The sequence below is a fragment of the Danio rerio genome, chromosome 21, assembly GCF_049306965.1.
Source record: "Danio rerio strain Tuebingen ecotype United States chromosome 21, GRCz12tu, whole genome shotgun sequence".
NCBI classification, from domain to species: Eukaryota; Metazoa; Chordata; class Actinopteri; order Cypriniformes; family Danionidae; genus Danio; species Danio rerio.
Window position 1 is genome coordinate 19,722,026 of NC_133196.1, and position 23,165 is coordinate 19,745,190.

Sequence of the window (23,165 nt, forward strand, 5' to 3'; positions counted from 1 at the left end):
AGTTATCCATGGAATTACCGATTTAAAATGAGCATATAGTGTCACACCAGAGAGCATGGTTTTCAGTGACAAAATGTATTAAGTAAAATTACTCCTGGGGTGTTAATTAATGATTTAATTAATAAGAGCTGTAATTAGTTGAACTATGCTTGAGACAGTTACACCATTGGACCGTTTTGACATTTGGCTGAAAAAAAAAATAGATCCCATCAGGTCTATGACCTTTTGTGCATTTTAAATGATGACAATGATAATTACATATTTTTTGTCATGTGTGATAATGAAAATGCAATGACAGGTCAAAAACCATATACATTGGGTTATATGTTAGGTGTCCATGTCCCATCATCTTGGTCCCAGAGCAGCTGGTGCACAACTGGAGCGAGAGGTCTTTCTTTAGTCAAGGTCTGTTTGCGAATACTCTTTCTCTTTTTTTTATTACAGTCTGCTTGATGCATTGGTCTAATGGATGATTAGCTCCTTCCATCCCTCTTGAAGAGCTTTTGACTTTTTATAAATGATAAGTTGTATATTTTGGGCCTTGTGGTTAGCCAGTCTGTGTTCCCGTGGCTCTGTTGGCTCTGGTTGGGTTGATACGGATGGGGCAGTAGGTTTACTGGCTGTGACTGAGTCTGCTAATGTAGTGTATCATGCAAACCAGCTGGAGACCTGGCACGCACACGACTGTGTGATTGGTAGTATTACTATTCTGATACAACAGACTGTTTTCTGAGATTATGTAAGATCCCTCAGTAAAATCCACACAGACACACATCCACACACAAAACAGACGCAAAAGCTTTGAAACACACATCAGAGGCCTTCGTGTGATTGGCAACTGTTGTGTTTTTGGCAATGGCTCTACAGACCAAAAGGTTGGCAGTTGATTTGAGAGTTTAAGGCTTAATCGTATTTGTGTCTCATAATTAATGATGCTGTATTTGATCCCCCAAGTGTACTGTAATCAGTTCTGGCGAACACACAGAAAGTGGAATATTAAACTTAAAAATTCTTTTTTTAATTTTAAACTTGATAATGTTTCTTTATTTGTGCTTTTTTATTGTAAATTTAAGAATTACTATATATCTTAGAAACTTTGAAATGTAGAGTTTTGTTTTCTTTTAAAGTATGTAACCATTATTATGTTATTCTCAAGGTTAAAGGGTTAGTTCACCAAAAACTGAATCATTTACTCACCCTTCACATGTTTCAAACTTGTTTGAATTTCTTTCTTTTGTTGAACACTATATAATTGTGTTCAAAAGATATTTTGAAAAATGTTGGATACCTATAACCATTGATGCTCATAGTATTTGTTTTTTTTTTTATATGGAAATGAAGTCAGTGGTTCTTCTTTTGTGTTCAACAAAATAAAGAAACTGATCGGGCCCTATTACACACCCGGCGCAATAAGGGGCAATATGTGTATGACAGTTTTGTTGCTATTTTTAGATCAACACAACCCTAATTTTCATGTTTTGCTCCACGTTGTTTAAATAGCAAATCCATTTGCACCACTTTATGGACTCATGGGTGTTCTGGTCTATAAAGGAGGTGTGTTAAGGTGCATTGTTGGCACGTTGCTATTTTGAGGAACTGAAATAGACTGTGCCATTGACCAACAAAAGTTGGTCAAAAGACCAGTGCAAAGCACGTTAATTATGCGCCTATGTAGTCTAAAATCCTTACAAATACCTAATAAACAGAAGATGTACAGCAGTACACAAATATCTTTACATATGAAAAATATAAAGAATTAAAATGTTACAAAAATGATTATTTTCTACATAAATATAAAAACCACTGCCTCCATGCCTCATCTTAGGGGGCTTTTTCAGTTTATTCATGACAACTTGCATAATACATGACAACTTGCATTTGTATAACGTTATTATTATTATTATTATTATTATTATTATTATTTATATGCATATTTATATTTGTTTTAATAAAAATATATATATTTGTCCACCTTTCAGGTTTTGGAGACATATGCATCACCATATGGGGCATAAGAATAGGACATGTGTTTGGATATAACTCAGTTTTTTGATCACACTTAGTTATTATTGTACTTTTATTTGTTTGCTGGAAATTAGAACTGAATTTAGAAATAGTTTTGAAACAAATCTTTGCACTTAGGATACAAAATTAAATATAGAGACTAATGGATGTCTTCACTCTTCACTCACTCCAGTTTTCATCATTTCCTTTCTCTACGAAGGTAAAGGAGTAAAGTAAAGAGTAAAAGTAAAGTAAAGAGGAGGAGGAGGAGGCTCATTTTTTATCCTTCTGCAGATGCCCTGTTTACTTGTTTTCTTGCTAGTGATTTGTTCAGTTTTTTCTTTTACAAAGTCCACCATGTAAAATGGTGCAACTGGCTATAAAAAGGGAATGGGAGATGCACATTATGCTTAAAACACACCCATAACTCATTAAGAGAATAAGCACAACCCTGTTAGACCATGCGTCAGGGTGCAAAAGGTATTTTTTGATCTTTATAATAGCAAAAGGGGATTCAGACATGCCTTAATGCTTTTGCACCATACACTTTAGACTTTGCACCTAGATCGTTAAAATAGAGCCCATCAAGTTTTGGAACCACTTGAGGGTTAGTAAATAGTAAATAGAGTAAAAAGTATGTAGTAGGTTATAATAATGAAAATAATAATAATAATAATCATAATCATCATAATAATAATATTATAGTAGGTTGTAATAATAATATAATAATAGTAGGTTGTAATGTAGGGCAAAGTAAACAGTCAAGTAAGCACTTTTTTTGTCAAGGAAGCACTTTTATGTTATTGTAACATTTGAATGTTTGTTTAATGGTTCTACTTGAGAACAGCTGTATATTCTCTATATCATTTAAATAGATCACTGAAACAGGTGTTGCTCTCACATATTAAATAAATGTGAAATGCACCAGACAAGACCCTTATGGCCAGCAGAATGTATCTGAAGTGGATCCACAAATAGAAATAATCCATAATTTATCCACTGATAGTTTAGTTGAGCTGATAATAACATAACAATAAGCCTTTATCTACTGGTACCAACATGGCTGCCAATATATTATGCATCACTACTTAAACCTTTGAATTCTATACTTCAGAAGGCACTGAGCAATCTCAGAGTGTGCTAAAGTATAAGTAATATTTCTCAGCATCTAAGCGTTTCGTGCAATTCCTTTGTTATTTCATGAGAGTAACCCTGAGTAAAATAATGGATCTGGTCTAGGTTTGGGAACAGATCTCTTCCAAGGCAATTCAGCTTCATTTACACAGTTGGCAAGAATATGAAAAAAAGGGGGGTGGGAGTGGGGGGAGGGATGGAACAAGCAACACTTGATTGTCTGGGTGTGATTGTTTGCAGTATAAATGTTACTAGTTAAATTTTTAAGTTACACATATGTTTTGATGTTGTTACAACCTGAAATAAAATAGTAAATCAAGATTAAACCAAGACAAAGCTGAATGGTGTTGAACTGTTAAAGTTCACATTTATTGAATCATTGGCCGTTTGTTAGTCTGGGTAAAACACACCATAAACATACCAGTTTATCTGTTTTTCCTAAGCGATTTGTGTTGGGCCCTATCATGGGTCGATGAGAAATACAATTCCAGGGTTATATGTAGAAATAAGCTAATAAAGCTAAATTGTAATACTTTTTTAATGAACATGCCCAGTGTACTGTTTAATTTTGGCACAATTGCCAAAAATATGACAACTTCAAACAGGTTGAATTCTCTGTTCCACCACAAATCCCTGTCTAAGCCACGGATCATCAAAGTTTTTAGCATAACCAAACTAGTTGCAAAAGTCACAGAGCCACTGTACATTTATTAGAGAAACCATTAAAGGGATTGTTCACCCAAAAATAAAATCTCTGTCATCATTGTTCAAAATCTAATTGAGTTTCTTTCTTCTGTTGAACACAAATTGAGTTATTTTGAAGGATTCTGGTTGATGCTACCTATATATCTTTCATAGTCATTTTTCCCTGTGAAGGAAGTCAATGGGAACTGTAAGATCAACCAGGATTTGAAGTGAAGTGAAGTTGATTTATAAACTAATTTCGAGAGGATCACATGCTTATGATTGCTAGCGGCTGGACCCGCATTATCTAATTCTCAATGTACCAATCAGATGACTCAGATGACTAAGCTACTACAAATACCCTGGGTTACGCATTACCGATATCCTCGTTTTGAAGAATCCCTCCTTCCACTCCTTCTCCTTCCTAGATGGGTGACACGGTGGCCCAGTGCTTAGCACTGTTGCCTCAAAGCAAGAATGTCTGTGGTTCCAGGCTTTACCAAACCAGCAGATGTTTCTGTGCGGAGTTTGCACGTTCTCCCCGTGCTCATGTGGGTTTCCCCCGAGTTTCCCGGTTTCCTCTCAATGATTAAAAACATGCAACTTAAGTTTATTGACTAATCCAAATCAACACCATAGTCCTGCTCCTATCTAGTACTTTTCTCCTTAGGAGCAACTATCTGCTCTTCAGCCACCATGACAGGGAAGTTCTCAAGATCTTCCTGAGCTCAAACTTCCCTCTCGCCTTGCAACGGGAGTGAGCCCCGGGCTCAAGGATTTTATGTGCTCAGGGTCTCTCCTGGGACAGCATGCCAAAGTAGCTTATAATCAATCATCAGCTAAATGTGAACTCTTGAAATATCTTCTTTAGAGTTCAACAGAAGAAAGAAACTCATAAAGCTTTAAAACAACACAAGAGACAGTAAATGGTGGGGCTAATTTTATTTTAGGGTGAACTATAACTTTAAATGGTACTTACAGTTAACATTTCTGAAAAAAGGTACTAATTTCACCTTTAACATGCAGTATGATGCTTTCTTGGCTTACTCTTAAAGTTTGCTTAGTAAGTCACTGTCCTGTCTGCCCTCTTCCTTTGCAGTTGAAGCAGGAGGCCCAGCCGTTGCACCTGGCCTCTCACACAGCCCACCATGTCAATCGCTGCCGCCTCCTAGAGGACAAGAACAGAGCTCTTAAACTAGAGCTAGCAGCCCTCAGACAGCTGAAACAGCAGCACCGATTCCTGGTAAGTGAGTTTGTGTTTGTTATTGTTGCTTAGTTTTCCAGTTTTTGGCAGACTTGTGGATTTGGGTATATTGTCTGAGAATACTTTCCTCTGGTGTACAGTGTAGTGAGTGAAAGCAACAGCTGTTCTCTATAAGGTAAAATGGACAGGAAGTTGCAGAATCTTCTACTGTGTTCCAAGTGGTGTGATGCTGGAGCTGTTGCCCTGGAAACAAGCCCACTGGTGAGGGTGGACAGGTTGGTAATGGAAAGCTGACAGACCATAATAATGGCTTTTGTTACAAACCTCAGTTGCAACAGATCAATTTCGTCCCGCTGAATGGAGATGGGAAGTGACATGCACAAATTTAACTTGAGCTTTAACTTGAAAAAGTTTGATGTCTGTGACAAACTTTACTGTACAGTAAAGGTTAAAGGTTTTTAGGGGGATGGTTCAGCTGAAAATAAGACGTCTGTTATCATTTACTCATCCTCACATTGTCCCAAACCCCTATGACATCCTACCTTGCAACTCTAAAAGAGACGTCTTCTTATAATCTTTCTTACACAGAGGCTGGTCATGGTTGAAAACCATTTTTTATACAGAACTTGGGCGTTGGTCTGATTCACTCAAATGACTATCAATGAATATTTGTGAACATTGAGAATATCAGAATAATGTTTGTTTATGAACTTGACATGGTGGGTGGCATGGTGGCTCAGTGCTTAGCACTGTCACCTCACAGCAAGATGGTCGCTGATTTGGGTCCCGACTGGGCCAGTGGGCGTTTCTCCTCGAGTTTCTGTAAGTTTCCTCCAGGTGTTCTGGTTTTCCCCACAGTCTAAAGACAAGCGGTATAGATGAGCGGTATAAGTTTTTTATAGTATGACAACCTTGAATAAAAATACCACAGTTTTATGGTGACACAGTTTTGTCATTACTGCTCTCTTTTTTTAAAATGTCTGGGTAAAACAAAACAAACAAAAAAAAATTCTCCACTGAACACAATTCATTTTATTTTAAGAAACATAATATTTCGGAAGAGTAGACATATCAGGCTAAATATTTAAAATAAATCATTGACCTCTGCTCTATTTATTAGTTTCAAAAACGTAGATTTCTTTACAACACACACACACACACATATATATATTTAAAGTCATTTTGGAGCTTAATTTAAAGCTGTTTTTACTTTCATTTTACTGAAAAATTGGCCAGGGTATTCTTCAAAATCTCACATATTGTTCAACTTAAAAAAAGAACTGGTTTTGGAATGACATCAGAGTGAAAAGGAACAAACTGACAATTTCCCTTTTAATACTTTGCACATTAAACCTGTAGTTTAAAATAGTTCAAGTCACGTTTATTCATTCTTTTTCGGCTTAGTCCCTTTATTAATCTGGGGTCACCACAGCAGAATGAACCGCCAACGTACGTATTTTACACAGCGAATGCCCTTCCAGCTGCATCCCATCTCTGGGAAACAGTACAAGTCACATTTAGTTACTAAGATTAAAGCAATCATTACAACACCAACTAATCACATAGGTCTGTACTGATATCAAAAGTACAGTAGTAATATTGCAGTTTTTTTTTATTCAAACAAACTTTTGTACTAAACTTATACTGCAGACAAATCATCTGTCCTGTTTTATTTCAAGCATGCCTCAAGTTGTTTAATTGAAACAGAGAGAAGGCAACGTCAAGTCTGCCAAGGCTGGCATTGATTCAGATTCTAAACGATCACACCTCTTCATTTATTAGCTTCAGTTGTGATAGTAACCAGGCGAATGTGCCGTGGCAGTCGTTGCAGTGTGAGTCCTGTGGCAGGTTGCCAGGCGACTGCCTCTGATGGACAGTGCAGAGAGTGAACCTGTGGTGAGGAATGACCTTCTGTCTCTAGAGGAAGTGTCTCACGCCTGCCGCTACCTAGGAACCACCCGCTCCATCTCTACGTCAATGCTTGTCCTGTGGTGAATGCACTGCCATTCAGAGTTTCCTAGGATATTTTTCAGCTCTGGTGACCAATGTCCATCAAATATTCTATCTCTGCAAGAAAGTAATGGGAGGTACCAAATCAGTGCGAGAGGCCAAAACATAGGAGCATTTTTTGACCATGTTGTGTGATTGTGTGGCTCACATGGTTAGGTTTAGGGGTGGGGTCTGGTCAGGTAAGGGGGGTCATTTATTTTACATGATTTAGAAACACTTTTGCTTTTAGAAAACTTTTACTCTGCCGAGGCTCTCATTTACTTTGGTGGCTACACTAGACGCATTGCATTCCATTTTGCAGTCTAAATTAGTTAATCTAATCACCAAACCTCAAAATGTTCACTTTAAAAATGATCAAAGTGGCTCCAATGTGTTTAAAGTTTCAAATGCCAAATGGAAAGCATAATCATATTGTTATAACTTTCATACAAAACATTTGGTGCATCCCAAATTGCAAACTTATGCACTGTACTACTTGATTTTGTACACTGTAAAGCCCAAAAAGTTAAGATAACTCAAACCACTTGAGGAAACTGATTGCAACAAACTATTTCAGTTCAAAAATGAATCCTAATTGGTGCTGTGAACTTAATCCATTTGAGTAAATGAAGCAATTTGGGCACAGTAAAACCTGACAAATGAAGAGAACTCCAACTCCAACTGAGTACTGTAAAACCCAATAAGTTAAAGCAACTCAAACTATTTGAGGAAACCGATTGCTACAAAACATTTGAGTTACAAAATTAATCTAAATACTGTGAACTTACTCCATTTAAGTTGAAATAGTAAGGTATTTACCTAACTCATTACCGTCAACACTGAGTTCAAAACTCTTTTCAAATGAGTAGAATCAACTTGCTCTTCCAGACTCCAGTGTGACTTCTAAATTCAATACAGGCTATAATTGTATATTTTATAGACTTAATGAAGCACCAAATATGTAATATTGTAATAATTGCAGTAATTATTTATAAACAGGCATGCTAAAATAGTCTGACACTGTAAAAAGTTAGTTGACCTTAAAAAAGTGAGTGCAATCAGCACAATTATACAAGTTAAATCAGCTTTACAATCTCAAGTTACAATGGGTTTAGCTACATTATTTTTGTAAAGTCAACTTGTTGCTTTTAAGGCAATTGGTTTACTCCCTTAAAGTAACTAAACACTTTTTACAGTGTAAAAATAAAGTGTGTAAGTGCATTTTGTAAATAAGTGCCCTTTAAATACCCAGATGATGTACTTATTCAACTGATAAACAGAAGTGTGGAATGTTGATCATTCATGCTCGTGGTCACAACTTGCGTAGTGGAAGAGGAGAAGCTATTGAGTACTGAGGTTGGATTTCTTTACTTTTTTTTTAGATCGTCAAAGCAAAATTCTCCCATGTATGTGATTATGCCACCTCCTGATGGTGAATGTTTGGTCATTTATTTCACTAATTTGGCAGTTGTTGAATCTCGAAAGAGTAAAGGTTTGAAGTAAGAAAACGTTAGTGTTTCATTTGGGATGACACTAATCTCATACACTATATAGTTGAGTGCAATAAGTGCTCATACTTCAGAGGGCATAGTGTATAATTGCATATTGTATAGTGCGCAATTTGGTAAGCAAATATTGACTTCATTCAAGCCACAGAAAGACAAAAAATAGATTCCCTAATCACAATCCTCTGCCTAGGAAGTAATAAATGTTAACAACGAAAATATTCTATAATTTAATGGAGAGTTTTGTGAGTTACACTGTGTGTTTCTGGCAGAATACATACAGTTGAATTCGGAAATATTAGCCCCCCTGAATTATTACCCCCCTGTTTATTTTTTTCTCCAATTTCTTTTTAACGGAGAAAAGATTTTTTCAACACATTTCTAAACATAATAGTTTTAGTAACTCATCTCTAAAACAGAATTATTTTATCTTTGCCATTATGACCGTACTAATTAAAAACTGTGTTTATTCCAGCCAAAATAAAACAAATACGACTTTCTCCAGAAGAAAAAAATATTATCAGACATACTGTGAAAAAAATCCTTGCTCTGTTAAAAATTATTAGGGAAATATTTAAAAAACAAAAAATTCAAAGGAGGGTTAATAATTCTGACCTCAACTGTATGCATAGACTTTATTCAAATGACAGAATTCTGACAGACAACAAATGGCGTTGCCAATGTGTATACTATCATAGAAAACCTTGTGTTCATTCCTTCACCCACCATGGCTGAAGGAATGTAACAGAAACATTAACAATAGAAAAGCCTGTCTAGTGTAATTGGTTTCTTGATAATAACAGTCATGAGTATAATGACAAAAGCAATTAATACAGAGTAATGTTGGTCTGGAGAGAGGCGCATCTACTTAATTAGCTGAACCAAAATAAATTTCAACAGTACATTGTGTTTTCTGTAAGAATGTGTCCAGTCCAGAGAAGAGATGGTTATAACGGAAGGGTTGGGCCCTGGCTTGGGTTGCCATGTCCTCTAATAGAATTAGACTCAGACAGTGATCTCGTGCTGCTCACTTAACTGTATTTTCCTCTCCATTGCATCGACCGCTGGAGTCATTTGGAGCAGGAGGTCCACTCCCTTCTAGATCCTTGTCTTAGAAGTTAGAGCAGGACAGGAAGCAACAGCTCCAGCAGAATTTGTCATTAATTCTGATTGTGTGTCGTAATTTAGAGTAATTTTGTAATTCATGAATTTAGGCATTTCTTCTAAGACTTAGGGTAATAACCCAACAATACCAATATGAGTCAAATTTGGCATTGGCAAAAATTTTATTATATTTTTAATTATAAAAATATTATAACAATAATTTTAACTGTGATTTGTATTTGCATGTATTCATGGGCCATAAACAATACGTTTTTTTAATAGATTACCAGTTTATAAAATCAATGTTTTTTAAATATATATACTCCTGGGCGACTAAGTATTAAATGGCTGCAAATGAAATGTTATATTTTTAAACAATTATGGATAATGAGCATCTAATGTCTTGTGTAGATTTTAAATGTAGTATTTTCAAATAAGCAACATTTAAAATCTAGACTAAACTTTCTTCATTAAATTACAGTTTTGTTAATCACTTGCCTAATTTCTTAAAACCCACAACATTATGTGGAAGTCATATATTATGACCATGATTGGCCGTGGGGAATAATATTGTGACCTCAGTTTTCTCAAAGCAATTTTCACAATTGATTCCTGCACACCAGTTGCCAAAACAAAATGAATCACTGCCTGTAAAGTAAAACCTGGGATTAATATTTGCTCCTCTGGTGCTTGTAAATTCCCATCTTTAGAGTCCTGACTCTGTGTGGAAAGGAGCATACAAACAACTCCTTGAGGGAAGATGCTGGTTAAGTTTCTGGAGCGAATACTCTCTGCTATATATCATCGAAACCTCCCAAAGAAACTCTGCATTCATATTAACATCACTTTTTTCTTTATTCAAGTAGGCGCTTTACTTGATTGTGCACGGTTATATTTTGGATATATTTTGTGTTGTTAATCTGTCATTAAATTGATATTCCACATCAAAAATAGTTCTGCAGTAATTTACTCAACCTAAATTTGTTCCAAACCAGTATGTATTTCTTTTTTTACTGAATGAAAAAGCACCCACTAAGATGGGAAACACATTCCCATTTATTTTTAACCACTGTCCTTTTTTTATGGAAAGGGTGTAAAAGTGGGTTAGAGTATGGGCTAATACTACATATTCACAAATATCATTGACATTTTTTTATATTAACAGTGAACATCAGTGTTGAATTCATTAAAAGAAAAAAATACATACAGTAATCATGTATATTACACTATTTATTTAAAGCTTTTAAATTAAAATATGCAGCTTAGTAAATGTAAAAAAGAGTTCAGTTCAAGGCTTCTCGGAATCAATATTGAATTGACCACAATTAAAAAAGGTGCATCAATAAGATTTAAATATAAGCACGTACAGTGTAAATAAACAATGTAAAAGGTGACAATGGAAATTGACACTTTAGTTAGTGGAGCAGTTAAGTTTAGGTATAAGATGAATATAGTAATTAGTGAAACAATTAAGAATGGTAGCAGAATGTTTTAACATTTTTAAAAAACTTTTGAAACTTTAAACTGTGACTTTATTGTTTCATTTTCATTAACTAATGTTTTAACATTTACATTAGTAAATACACTAACTGTTGGAACCTTATTATAAAGTTTTACTTAAAATGTATTCCCTGAAACTGTACCGGCCACTTTATTAGGTACAACTTACTAGATTGAACTGCCTTTTGCCTTTAGAACTGCCTTAATCTTTCATGGCATAGATTCAACAAGGTACTGGTAATATTGCTCAGAGATTTTAGTCCATATTGACATGATGGCATCAAATAGTAGCTGCAGATTTGTCGGCTGCACATCCATGATGCAAATCTTCCGGTTCCCCACATCCCAAAGGTGCTCTATTGGATTGAGAGCTGGTGACTGTGGAGGCCATTTGGCTACAGTGAACTCATTGTCATGTTCAATCAGCCTGAGATGATTTACGCTTTATGACATGGCACGTTATCCTGTTGGAAGTAGCCATCAGAAGATTGGTACACTGTGATGGGCATGGTCAGCAACAATACTCGTTTAGGCTGTGGCGTTTACACGATGCTCAATGGATCCAAAGTGTGCCAAGAAAATGTTGTTGATGCTAAATTCTGACCCTACCACCTGAATGTCGCAGCAGAAATCGAAAATCATCTCTGTTTCGAGGCACTGTTTTCCAATATTCTATTGTGCAATTTTGGTAAACCTTTGCAAATTGTAGCCTCAGTTTCCTGTTTTTAGCTGACAGGAGTGGCACATGGTGTGGTCTACTGCTGCTGTAGCCCATCCGCCTCAAGGTTGGACATGTTGTGTGTCGAGAGATGCTCTTCTGCATACCTCGGTAGTAACGAGTGGTTATTTGAGGTACTGTTGCCTTTCTATCAACTCCAACCAGTCTAGCCATTCTCCTCTGTACCCTGGTATCAACAAGGCATTTGCACCAACAGAACTGCCACTCACTGGATATTTTCTATTTTTCAGACCATTTTCTTTAAACCCTAGAGATGGTTATGCGTGAAAATCCCAGTAGATTAGCAGTTTTTGAAACACTCAGATCAGCACGTCTGGCACCGACAACCATTCCTTGTTCAAAGTCACTTAAATCACCTTTCTTTGTTTGTTAGTTTGTCTGTTAGTTTTTCTACAAATATTTTATTATTCAGCGTGCTCACTATTATAGTTTTTGTAATGCATATACTCTCCCTTTAAATGAAAATCTATATAGGCCACCTTCATATATATGAAATCCCATAATTTCATCTGCACTTTAAAAGCTTTGTGGTATGGTGCTTGGTATCCATTACACTCTTTATTTCTATGCGGTGTGTAAACCTTACTCTTACAGCAATCTGAAAGCCACATCCTGCATCATTTTATACCTAGTCATGTTTGCAAGTAGTTGTATCAGTCTGACTGCAGGGTTTCTCAGATATGGGACTCCCTTAAAGCATCGCTGATTACAGCAGACAGCGAAGGAAAGAGGCTGTACTGAAGTAACTTGAGCCTCTGTACATGTGCCTGTCTGTGTGTTAGCATGTTGAATTTGATTTGGCTGTGTTAACAAGATAAAACAGAAATTATAATTTAAAAAAATAAAAATTAAAAATCTGTGATGTATAGATTGGAAGGAGAAAACTTAAATCTTTTTAATACAGATTTTTAAAAATATTATTAAAATATTATAGTAATGTATTATTTAAATCAGAATTTGATTTATAATATTATATAATAAGAACATATTTACATAGTATAATACTTTGTTTGGGGCGGCACAGTGGGTAGGGATGTCGCCTCACAGCAAGAAGGTTGCAGGTTCGAGCCCTGGCTGGGTCAGTTGGCATTTCTGTGTGGAGTTTGCATGTTCTCCCTGTGTTGTCGTGGATTTCCTCTGGGTGCTCCAGTTTTCCCCACAGTCCAAAGACATGCGCTATAGGTGAATTGGGTAAGCTAAATTGTCCATAATGTATGTGTGTATGTCCTGGTCCTCCAGGTTGAGGGTTTAGCGGTGGGCTACCACCTTGTAAAAATTAGATACGAAACACCAACATGGTGTGGCTAAATATCAACTTCGACATAATCAGCCCTGGTAGTATGTAAGTAAGTTTAATACTTTGTTTACATTTATTTATATTTAATATTTTAGATCATATTTTTACATGAAAAATTGTAATAGTAGTCTTGTTATATTGGTACATTTTAGTAAATTAAGTAAATTAAAATTAATAGAAATAAAAGTAATATCAATTCATGACTGTTGTTCACTATTGTTTATTAATAGTTTTGTCAACCAAAAATGACATTAATAATTTACTCCAATTTACCAACAAGTCCATCTAATCACCTGTATGAACTAAAACTTTCTTCTGCAGAGCTCAATATATTTTGAAAATTACAAATCTATGGTTACCAGCATTACTCTAAGTATATTGTACTGCAACTACTATTAAATTAATTTAATGTAAACAATGTATGAAATATTAGATAACACGACGCGTAGCACAAGCTCTGTGATTGGTCGCTTTGGTAGTGGTGAAGAGCATGGGCAAGCCCATTAGAGTCTGTGTTTATGATTAAAGTTGTTGCACATCCGTCAGGTTCCCGCCTCTAAATGAGCTACTTTTCACTTCTTGTACATTAAAGTAGCAAAAAAATTAAACCACCATAAAGAAATTCGACACAGAGGCAAAAAAATAATAATAATAAATAGATAAAATAATCATTCATTTATCGTACAATTAATTGAGATTTTAGGCCAAATCAACCAGGAAACCTGTAACCATTTACTTTCATAGTATTTGTTTTTCCTACTGCAAGACAATGGTTACATGTTTCTAGATTTCTTCAAAATATTTTTTTTGTGTTCAACAGAAGAAAAAAAGTCAAACTTTAGGGTAAAAAAATGAAGGTTGGAGCAGTTAAGTCACACCCAATATGCAAGCAACTAGTTAAAAGTGACAACTGTTCTCTATACTAAACTGTTTCCAAATGTTATACTATAGATACAGGACATGCTGTAAAAGCATTCTCATTTCTCATAATTGAATAAATCATATTAAATTACATCCGGCATGATATCAATGAAAAAGAAACCCATTTCAAACCATCTTTGTTGCTGATCCCTGTTGATGAGAATGTAGAGTACATAAACATGTTAAAGATAATTCCCAATTAGCTCCACTTCTTCCCTGAGCCTCTTCACTCCTGCATTGAGGGTTGGTACCGGCAAGGAGGGGTTTAATGGTTTTAGGAGTTGCCACCCACTCAACAGCCTATTTCCATCATTTCCCCTCCCACTTTCTCTCTCCTCCACTCGCACTCAGCATCAGTCACTCAGGGAGGGGATGGAGGGCAGAGTGTAGCGTATGGTGGGGGAGCAGTGTGCCTCTGCTTCTGCAGCATGAAGCAGGCCTTGTAAAGAGAGAAGAGGAGCGAGGAAAAAGAGAGAGAGCTGCCGTTACCGCTGCTTGACATTTGCACGCCCATAGGAAGCAAGACTGAGAAACAGAGGAAGACTGCAGATAGAAAAGGATAGACTGTTTTCTGAGGAGGTTTATAAGGCGTTTGGATCTGAGAACCGAGACGGTAAATGTTTCCTCTTCTCATTTCTTCTCTTGCTACAATTCTCGGCTTCTCCCACTTTCCTTCCTCTGCCTGCAGCTTGACTGTGGGGATTCCAGTGTGCATTTCTGCATGAGGAGCTGTGCAGCATAGTAAATCCTCTCTCTCTCTCTCTCTCTCTCTCTCTCTCTCTCTCTCTCTCTCTCTCTTTCTCTCTTTCTCGCTCAGTGTGCATGCTCATATCTGGCCATTGCCTCACTTCATACATCATGTATTTTCATGCTTTTTAGATGCATGATGAAGGATGATGCAAGAAGGCAAGGATTTGTTTGATTTTTCAGAAACGTAATATCAGATTAGACATGTATGTATCATGAATGTGTCACCTGCTCTTTAATGTGCAGATGCATTCCATTGCTTTTTTTGCACTTCCATGAATTGAAAGCAAGAAGACGGGAGATTTTCTAAACTCTGATATTAGGTTTTGTGGTTTGATAGGTTATCCAGGGTCAGACTTTTTAACCTAGGCGGTCAGCCGCCTCACTGCATCTGGCCGGTTGTCATGGTTACAGCGAATCCCCCGCCTTAGCTGAGTGACACTTGGTGTTCGATAGTTATTGACTTATTTAAAAATACCCCACGCCCTGCCTTCTCCTGGTCTTCCTACAGACATAGTTCTTGAATTTGCTCAGACAGTGATGGAAATGAGTGTTTGTAACAGATGTCAATCAGCACGTCTCTTTGTATACTCACTACCTCTTAAAGCTGGCCGTTATTATGTGCATAGTTAGAGCAAGACCCATAATCATCTTTTTAATGGACATCATTAGTATTGCATTGTATATTCCCTTTGGAAATGTAAATCTTAATGTTAGGTCCTCTGTCTTCGTCTTAATTAAGTGGCCCTTAGCTTCAGGACATTTACAAGAGTTATCATGCAAAGAAGGGCTTTTCTAATACATTAAGCTAGCGTCCGTTCAAAGTCAGGATGTTCTCTATGCCTTGAGTCGGAGCCAGATTCGTCACTGTTGCTTTTTTCGGATGATGGTGAAACAGGCTTAAATGACGGTATTATAATACCCTGCTAACAAGTCAACTTGAGCTGCCTCAAAATGCGTGATGCCGTCAAAGCGATTCAGAGGGCTGTTTTTTTAGTGAGATGTGCAGAAATGTCACAAGAAGTAATGAAACTGAACAGAAAGCTGTATGAAAGATTCTTAATACTTGGAAATGAGCTAGCATTTTTGGACTTTGGTTCCACCATCTTTAAGTTATTGTTTGTTTGTGTTATTTTTATGTTTGATATGATGTTTGAGGTTAAAACAAACTCTGGATATATTCATGTTTTATTTAATGACAAGATATATAAGTGATACCAGAGTAATCTTTTAATCTGCCACATATTCTTACAAAGGTAGTTGCTAAGTGGCTAATTGGAACTAACAAGTTTATCTGAGACTTTAGACACTATTCCAATGAGGAGGTAAAATCATCTGTTCATTCCTGCAGTTGTGTTGTCTTCTTTTCTTGCTGAAACTTTTCAACTTGTAAGATCCGGCCCACTGGTCCAACGGCGGCAGCCAATGGCACGGCAGAAGGGTCTTTGCGCGTCACTATCTTTTCATAAACAGCAGACATTACAATAAAGTAAAATACACCTCTTATGTATTATCTCATAATTTTATCTGACTCCATGTTATATATATTATTTATAATAGTTAATAATAATAATGATGATTTATAATTTGTTAATTTAGACGGAATTTGGATGAATGTTTGAACCGTTTGTCTTCACTAGTAACTATTACATTCGTTCATTCGGGTGCTCATGTCGCTCAGAGAAATCGCCTCGGCCGAAGGCGTCCCTCACGGTCACACTCCGGTCAGTCTTGAATATTAAACAGAGGTAAATTGACTAATACTTTAGATGGCCGCTACCAGCGCGCTCGTTCTAAAATACTTTAGTTAGTCCCGCTTAGATGTACACCTTTGAGTTAAGACAATCATCATTTCTAATTAGAGGTTAGGGCATTAATATAAATGTACCCGACTACTGGACTCTATAGTAACTTTGGTTTTCACCAAGCCCATGGTTTCCCATATGAACTTAATTTAGAATAATATTACCTTCAAACAAAGGTCGGGTACCCAATCTAGGTTAGTCGTGCAACACCTTGTTGACCTAGACGGAAGTTATCGCCCTTTCCACCTAAGTACACATGAATCAATACCAAGAGTCAGCCGGATCGCTAAAACACAATTAGTGTGCCAATGCTCCATCTCAATTGGATTTTAGTCCGTCTACTGACCTGACGCAAGACGTGCGGAAACAAGGATACAGCGTAATCTACTTGAATTAATAATTACAGAGTGAGCAAAATATGTTCAAACATAACAATTTATTAAACAGGTAAACAAAGGTAATCATTCAAATCCAATTCAAACAACAGACAAAATATAGTCTAATCTAAAGCAATAAAAATGTCATCAAATTAATCAAATCAAATCAAATCTGTAAACATAATGAAAAGAGGTTTTAGAAATGTTTACCTGGAGATGAAAACTACACACAGAAGTTGTGCGGGATATCTGCATACAGATTCCCTGACTTCTCTGCCACCTTCTCTTAAATACCCATTTTTGCACCTCAGGGTGTTCCTTTGATATTTACCATTTCAACATCACTCTATTGATATAGAAGTTTTGTGTTCTTTTGTTTTAGTGGGAAGAGGTCTTGGCCGGGGTTCTCGTGATATTAGCATTTGGTTGTTCCTTTGTTTTGGGTAGAAGGGGGTTTGGGCTGTGATGTTTGATTTACAGTTTTATTACTGGTCCTAAGGCGAGTATTTTAACGTTTAAAGGAGTGAGACCTTCTTTGCCAGACCCACCGGAACCTTCAATGTGTTGACATTTGAATATCTTAAGACAGAGATGAAAAGAAGAAATGCATGTCAGTAGATAAGTGTCCGTGAGAGGTTTCGTTCCCACACTGAGGGTGGTGGGTGAGAGTTCTTTGATGTTTATCAGGTGTCTGTTCCTGTTAGGGCCTGAATATTTGATCATTTCTTACAGTAATCATTTCTGATATCAACCTTACAGTAATCATTTCTGATACCAGCCTTACAAACTTAAAGATGTATCAGACTGAAATAGTTGTTGAGAACTTATGGTGGTGATGCTAAAGTCATGATTGTAGTGTATAGATTGTTTAATTCGGGAGGTTGTTTATAGTTTTGGGTTAATTATGAAAATTATCTTGATGAACAAAACGAAAAATCCTGAACTTTTGTGGGTCACTGATAATTTGACTTATTGCGCACGCTAATAGAAAAAATACTGGCAGTTTGTTGCAATAACCATGCTTACTTTCTGGTCCAGCCTCTTGGAAAAGACTTATCATACATTTCTTCAACAAGTTAAATGATTTGGGGTTACATTTATGACTCTAAAAAGGGTTACATCAGGGGTGTCCTAACTCCATCCTTGAGGGCTGGTGTCCTGGAGAGTTTAGCTCCAACCCTAATCAAACACACTTAAACCAGCTAATGAAGCTCTTACTAGATACACTAAAAGCTTTCTGGCAGGTGTGTTAAAGCAAGTTGGAGCTAAGCTCAGCAGGACACCAGCCCTCCAGGACTAAATTTGGACATGCTTGATCATTCACCCAGTAATTATTTTTTTTTGTCATATTTCTCATTTTTGTTTACCCCAAAATTGTAAGACCTTTAAAAGCTAATTTGAACAACTGTACTGTTTTATTACATACTGTGAATTTCACTAAACACTGAGCACTGAACTCAACTATCACATGTAAAGTAAATTGAAAACAGGCAATGTAAGGGTGAATAAATGGTGATATAATTTTCTTCTTTTTTGTTAACTGTTTATTAAAGTTTGTACAGAGCCTAAATTCAATTTACAGACTCACATGCTAACCAACTCAGAAGTTTTATGGCACCAAAAGTCTTAGGACAGCAGGATATTGAACCAAGAATTCATTAGTCACCATGTTGACATCTTGGGCACAGTAGCATCATTATCGCACCCCATGCATATATCTCTGGTGTTCACAGGAGGAAGCTTCCACTACAACACGCAAGAAAGTCCAGAAGATGCAATGATAGTACAATGATTACGTTTCTTTTTGACATTTGATGCTGAGCTCTCTGAGATTTACTTATTTTTTATACCTTTTACCTGCTCTCTGTACTTTATACTCATGTCACACCTCTTTCCTCCCTCTCTTCTCAAATGCGATGAATAGTAACCAGTGTCCTTTCATGTTTGATGTGTGCCAGGCACACCACACATGTCTATTTTGAATTCCCAAGCAGTATCCATGTAGTCCGGCACTTTAGAGATTAACACTGGAAATGTGTAGGAGAGAGCTATGAATAGTACTGCATCTCCCAAGAAACCTCTTTTCACAAGCACGGAGACCCTCCAATACGCCAATGCCTCTATTTTGCATTGGTGAAGTGGAGAACTATTCGAGTACTTGAATAAAATAAACTGCTTGTGAATAATATTGGAAATATTTACCTTTTTTTTGTTTACTATAATGGTAAAATTGTATTTTAATTTTATAAAACCTGGAGTGAAAAATATGAACTTAATTTTACATCATTCCACCCTGCATACACACATGTTCTTTAATGGATACAACTAATTTTACAAGTTTCATGTGCTCCAGAATGCCTCTGTGAAGTTTTAGCCAGAAATACTTCAATGAACTTTTATTATACCATGTTGTCTATGACCTTTTTTGGGTGAAAATCAAAATATGCTGTTATTTTGTCTCTTTGGACCCTAACATAGCACTTAGTGCAATTAGGTGCAAGATGTGTATGGCGTGATTTGTAGCTATTTTCAGACCAGCACAATGCCAATTTTAATGTTTTGCACCACCTTGTTCAAAGAGAAAATCCATTAGCACCACTTTGTGGACTCATGGGCTTGCCAGTCTAAAATAGAGATTTGTTAAGGCGCGTTGTTGTCGTGTTGCTATTTTGAAGAAATGAAGTAGACTGCGCCATTGACCAACTAAAAGCTCGTCTAAAGTCCAGCACAGAGTGTGTTAATTATGCATCTATGTGTCTTCAGACACATACACATTGCTTAATACACACAGGATGTACATTAATACACAAATATCTCTACATTTGAAAAAAAAATAAAGAATTAAAATGTTACAAAATTATTATTTTATACATAAATATAAAAACGACAGCCTCCATGCCTTTTTTGAGTTCATTCATAACAATTTGCTTTTGTATAATGTTACTATTATTAGTATTATTTATTATATGCATATTTATATTTGTTTTAATAAAAAACAAGTTTAAATTTGTCTACCTGTTTTGGAATTGTATGTTTCAATGTAAAGGGCTTAAATTAGGATGTGTGTTTGGATATAACTCAAGTTTTGAAACAAGTCTTTGCGCATAACAAACAAAATTAAATATGTAGGTTAATGAATGTCAGGCACTGGAGTGCGTACAACATCGTTTTCTTATCCATGAAAGTAAATAAGTGAAGTAAAGAGTAAAAGTGAAATAAAGAGATAGAAAAGAGGCTGAATCGAGGAGGCTCATTCTTTATCCTCCTGCTGTACATGGTCTGTTTAACGGTTTTCTTGCTAGTGGAGCGTTCAGTTTTTTCACTTACAAAGTATGCCATGTAAATAGCAAACTGCGCCATGGCATGACGCAACTGTCTGTTAAAGGGAATGTGAGATGAGACTCTGATTGGTTTAAAGTAGGTTAAGCTCAAACCACACCCATAAACCACACTCATTAAGAGAATAAACATAACCCTGTTTGACCATGCGCCAGGGTTCAAATCGTATTTTTCCCTTCTTGAAATAGCAAAAGTGAATTCGGATACGCCCTTAATGCTTTTGCACCATGTACTTTAGACTTTGAGCCTGGATCATTAAAATAGAGCCTTTTAAATGCAAATGAGCTGTTGCTCCATGCCCTCATACCTGTACTAATTGTGCACTGGACAGCCATAACAAACAAAACATTGGTGTTTATTTTAAAGCCTTGTCAGTTTGACTTCCTGATATACAGTTTTATGAGATCCTACCCATACATAATAATGGCATTCAATCATGCACATGTAAGCAGTATTTTTTTAAGGATTCTGTTTGTAGTATTAAGTTTGTGCTCTTTAAATAAGCGAACACTTCAGGTTTAATGTACAGTAATCATAATGTAAAGAAAGCACATCACATGGATGAAACCCGAGATTTCCTTCTCAGTGAGATGCGCTCCCTTCCTGGGAGATGTATCACGTCATGGTGATTCCTTTCAGGGTGTACAGTTCCCGAGAACTGTTTTGTATTTCCAGTCTCGGAAATGTGGAGTGAGTTTGGCATGCCCTTTGAGTTTAGCTTAAACAATGAATAGTGAATGAGTCCCAAACAGGCTGCTCATTTTTACGCTTAACATACTACCTGGATGAGGAGGTTTCTATAGCAACCTCAGAGTCCCCTCCCCCACTGTAAAACACACATGCACGCAATGCATACAGCTTGACTGCTCTCTCTGACTTAACAGAGGTGATGCTGTCATTTTTTTGCCAGATGAGCAAAACCAGGATTTACAGTGCAGTGATAATAGCACAGATAAACTATCAGCATTTTTTTTGTTGATCTCATTTAATGGGAGGTGTTGTCCTGGTATAATGAGGTTGGATTGGGTGAAAAAGCCCTCGGTTTAGCAAAGCTCAGCTGTGTAACATGTTGACACAGATGAAATGGTTGTTACTTCCACACCACTAGGTTTGAGCTCCCAGCTGTTCCTTCTCTGCCCCTGTCTCAAGAGACCTAATGCTTCACATTGCTGCTTTAAAAGATCCCTCTGTTGGGCGTCAAACACTCTCACGCACATTCAGACATTTCTTTCTGGCTCACCAATGTACATTCTTTATGCTAATTGCCCTTTCTGACACTGTTCACAAAGTAATACTGCTGTTCAATGGCTTTGCTGGGATTGGCCCAAGATGCTGTCTAATACCACTAGTATCTATCTGCAGAGGATTGGGAGAGCTCATCTCATACTGCCTTTGTTTCAGAATTTTAAATGGCGATTAAAAAGCACATAATGGAGATAGACTATACTCCATGTTCGAGATCATGTTGGGCGTAATTTAATAAACCCACTTCAGAGGTCAGTGAGTTTTGCAAATCTCATTGGCCAAACACTGTGTCATCATCACAAAACCAAGCACTTTATGTTTATGTGTTGGTTATGGCAAAAAGCTAAATAAAAATAATAGAAAATGACACTTTTTGGTGTTTCATAAACAGCTTGAGAAAAGGAAGGAATTTAATTATATGTAAATTCTAATATTAAAGTTAGTTTTAACACTTACGTCAGGTAACTTCATAGGTAACTGTATGTCCAATTATAAAAGCCATTAAATGATATGTTTTAATGATGATGTCAGGCACAACTGATCCACCCTGAGTTTACAAGCTGAAAGTCTTACTTAAAGTCTATGTGAATCTGAAGTTATTGAGACTATATATTTCAGAATGTTGATGTACTTCTTAATGAAACAAAATATTTAATATGGGGTGGGGGTATTTTTTTTAGCATCATTCCCTTGTAACTTTAAGTCGGGTGTGGTTACGAATATTGTGGCTAAAGCTATTAAACTGACATCAACAGAGAAGGACCGCCACTCCAAATGCGAAGCCAAATGGTCAGAATTAGATTGAAGATTACCAAAACAGTTTTTTTTCAGTAGATTAACATGCAATTAATTGTTTACTTAACGATTAAATGTTAACCTAAAGAGTAACTAACTTTAACTTTTTTTTCTGCTTGAAATCAAAATTTACAGTGTTTCAAGGGTTCACACTTAGCTGATGATTGATTGTAAAGTGTGTTTGGCGTGCTATCCCGGAAGACAGCTCTGAGCTCATATATCCTTGAGCCTGAGGCTTTCTGCCATTTGCAAGGGGAGAGGGAAGTTTGAACTCAGTTAGGTTTCGAGAACTTCCCTGCTTATTTATGGCTAATGACAAATTAAGGATTTCTATGGGAGAAAAACTGCTGATTACGAGTTTATCTATGGTGCCAATTTGGTTTGGTCAAGCAACTGTATATTAATATCTTTATTGATGCCTCTATTACCATTAGTTTGCTTTGATGAGCTAAAGAAACCCCAGCCACCTACTGAATATTCCATTTGAGTTTGAAATACATCAACATACTGAAATAAAATCACACAGACACAGTGGTGTTCAGATACTATTATTTGCAGTTGGGAAAAATCCAAATTCTGAGCTTTCTGAAACACAGCATTAGCTAAGGTAATAATAGTGGTTATATCAGATCTGTGTTATTTCTGCACCACGTATGTAAAAATAGTCTTCAAATGGGTTTTTCAAGCATGTTTGTCTTAAATTTAAGGTGCTTTCAGGTAAGTGACATTTTTATACATATTTAGTGAGGTGCACAAAGGACCATTGTTAATATTTT

General features: G+C 36.4%; 1 protein-coding gene across 50 annotated transcripts in view; it reads left to right on the top strand.

The window, feature by feature from the left end:
- Positions 1-23,165, top strand: part of rimbp2a (RIMS binding protein 2a) — an 81,721-nt gene that overhangs the window by 9,517 nt on the left and 49,039 nt on the right. For 29 of the 50 annotated variants that reach the window (XM_073935135.1, XM_073935134.1, XM_073935136.1 and 26 more), the window contains one exon: positions 4,922-5,065. The exons of 1 other annotated variant lie outside the window; for it this stretch is intronic. In XM_073935135.1, coding sequence (XP_073791236.1) covers positions 4,922-5,065 — 144 coding nt within the window. Of the gene's footprint in view, positions 1-4,921; positions 5,066-14,429; positions 14,695-23,165 lie in introns of those variants that run through there. 20 more of the 50 variants (XM_073935142.1, XM_073935151.1, XM_073935144.1 and 17 more) reach the window with 2 other exon arrangements.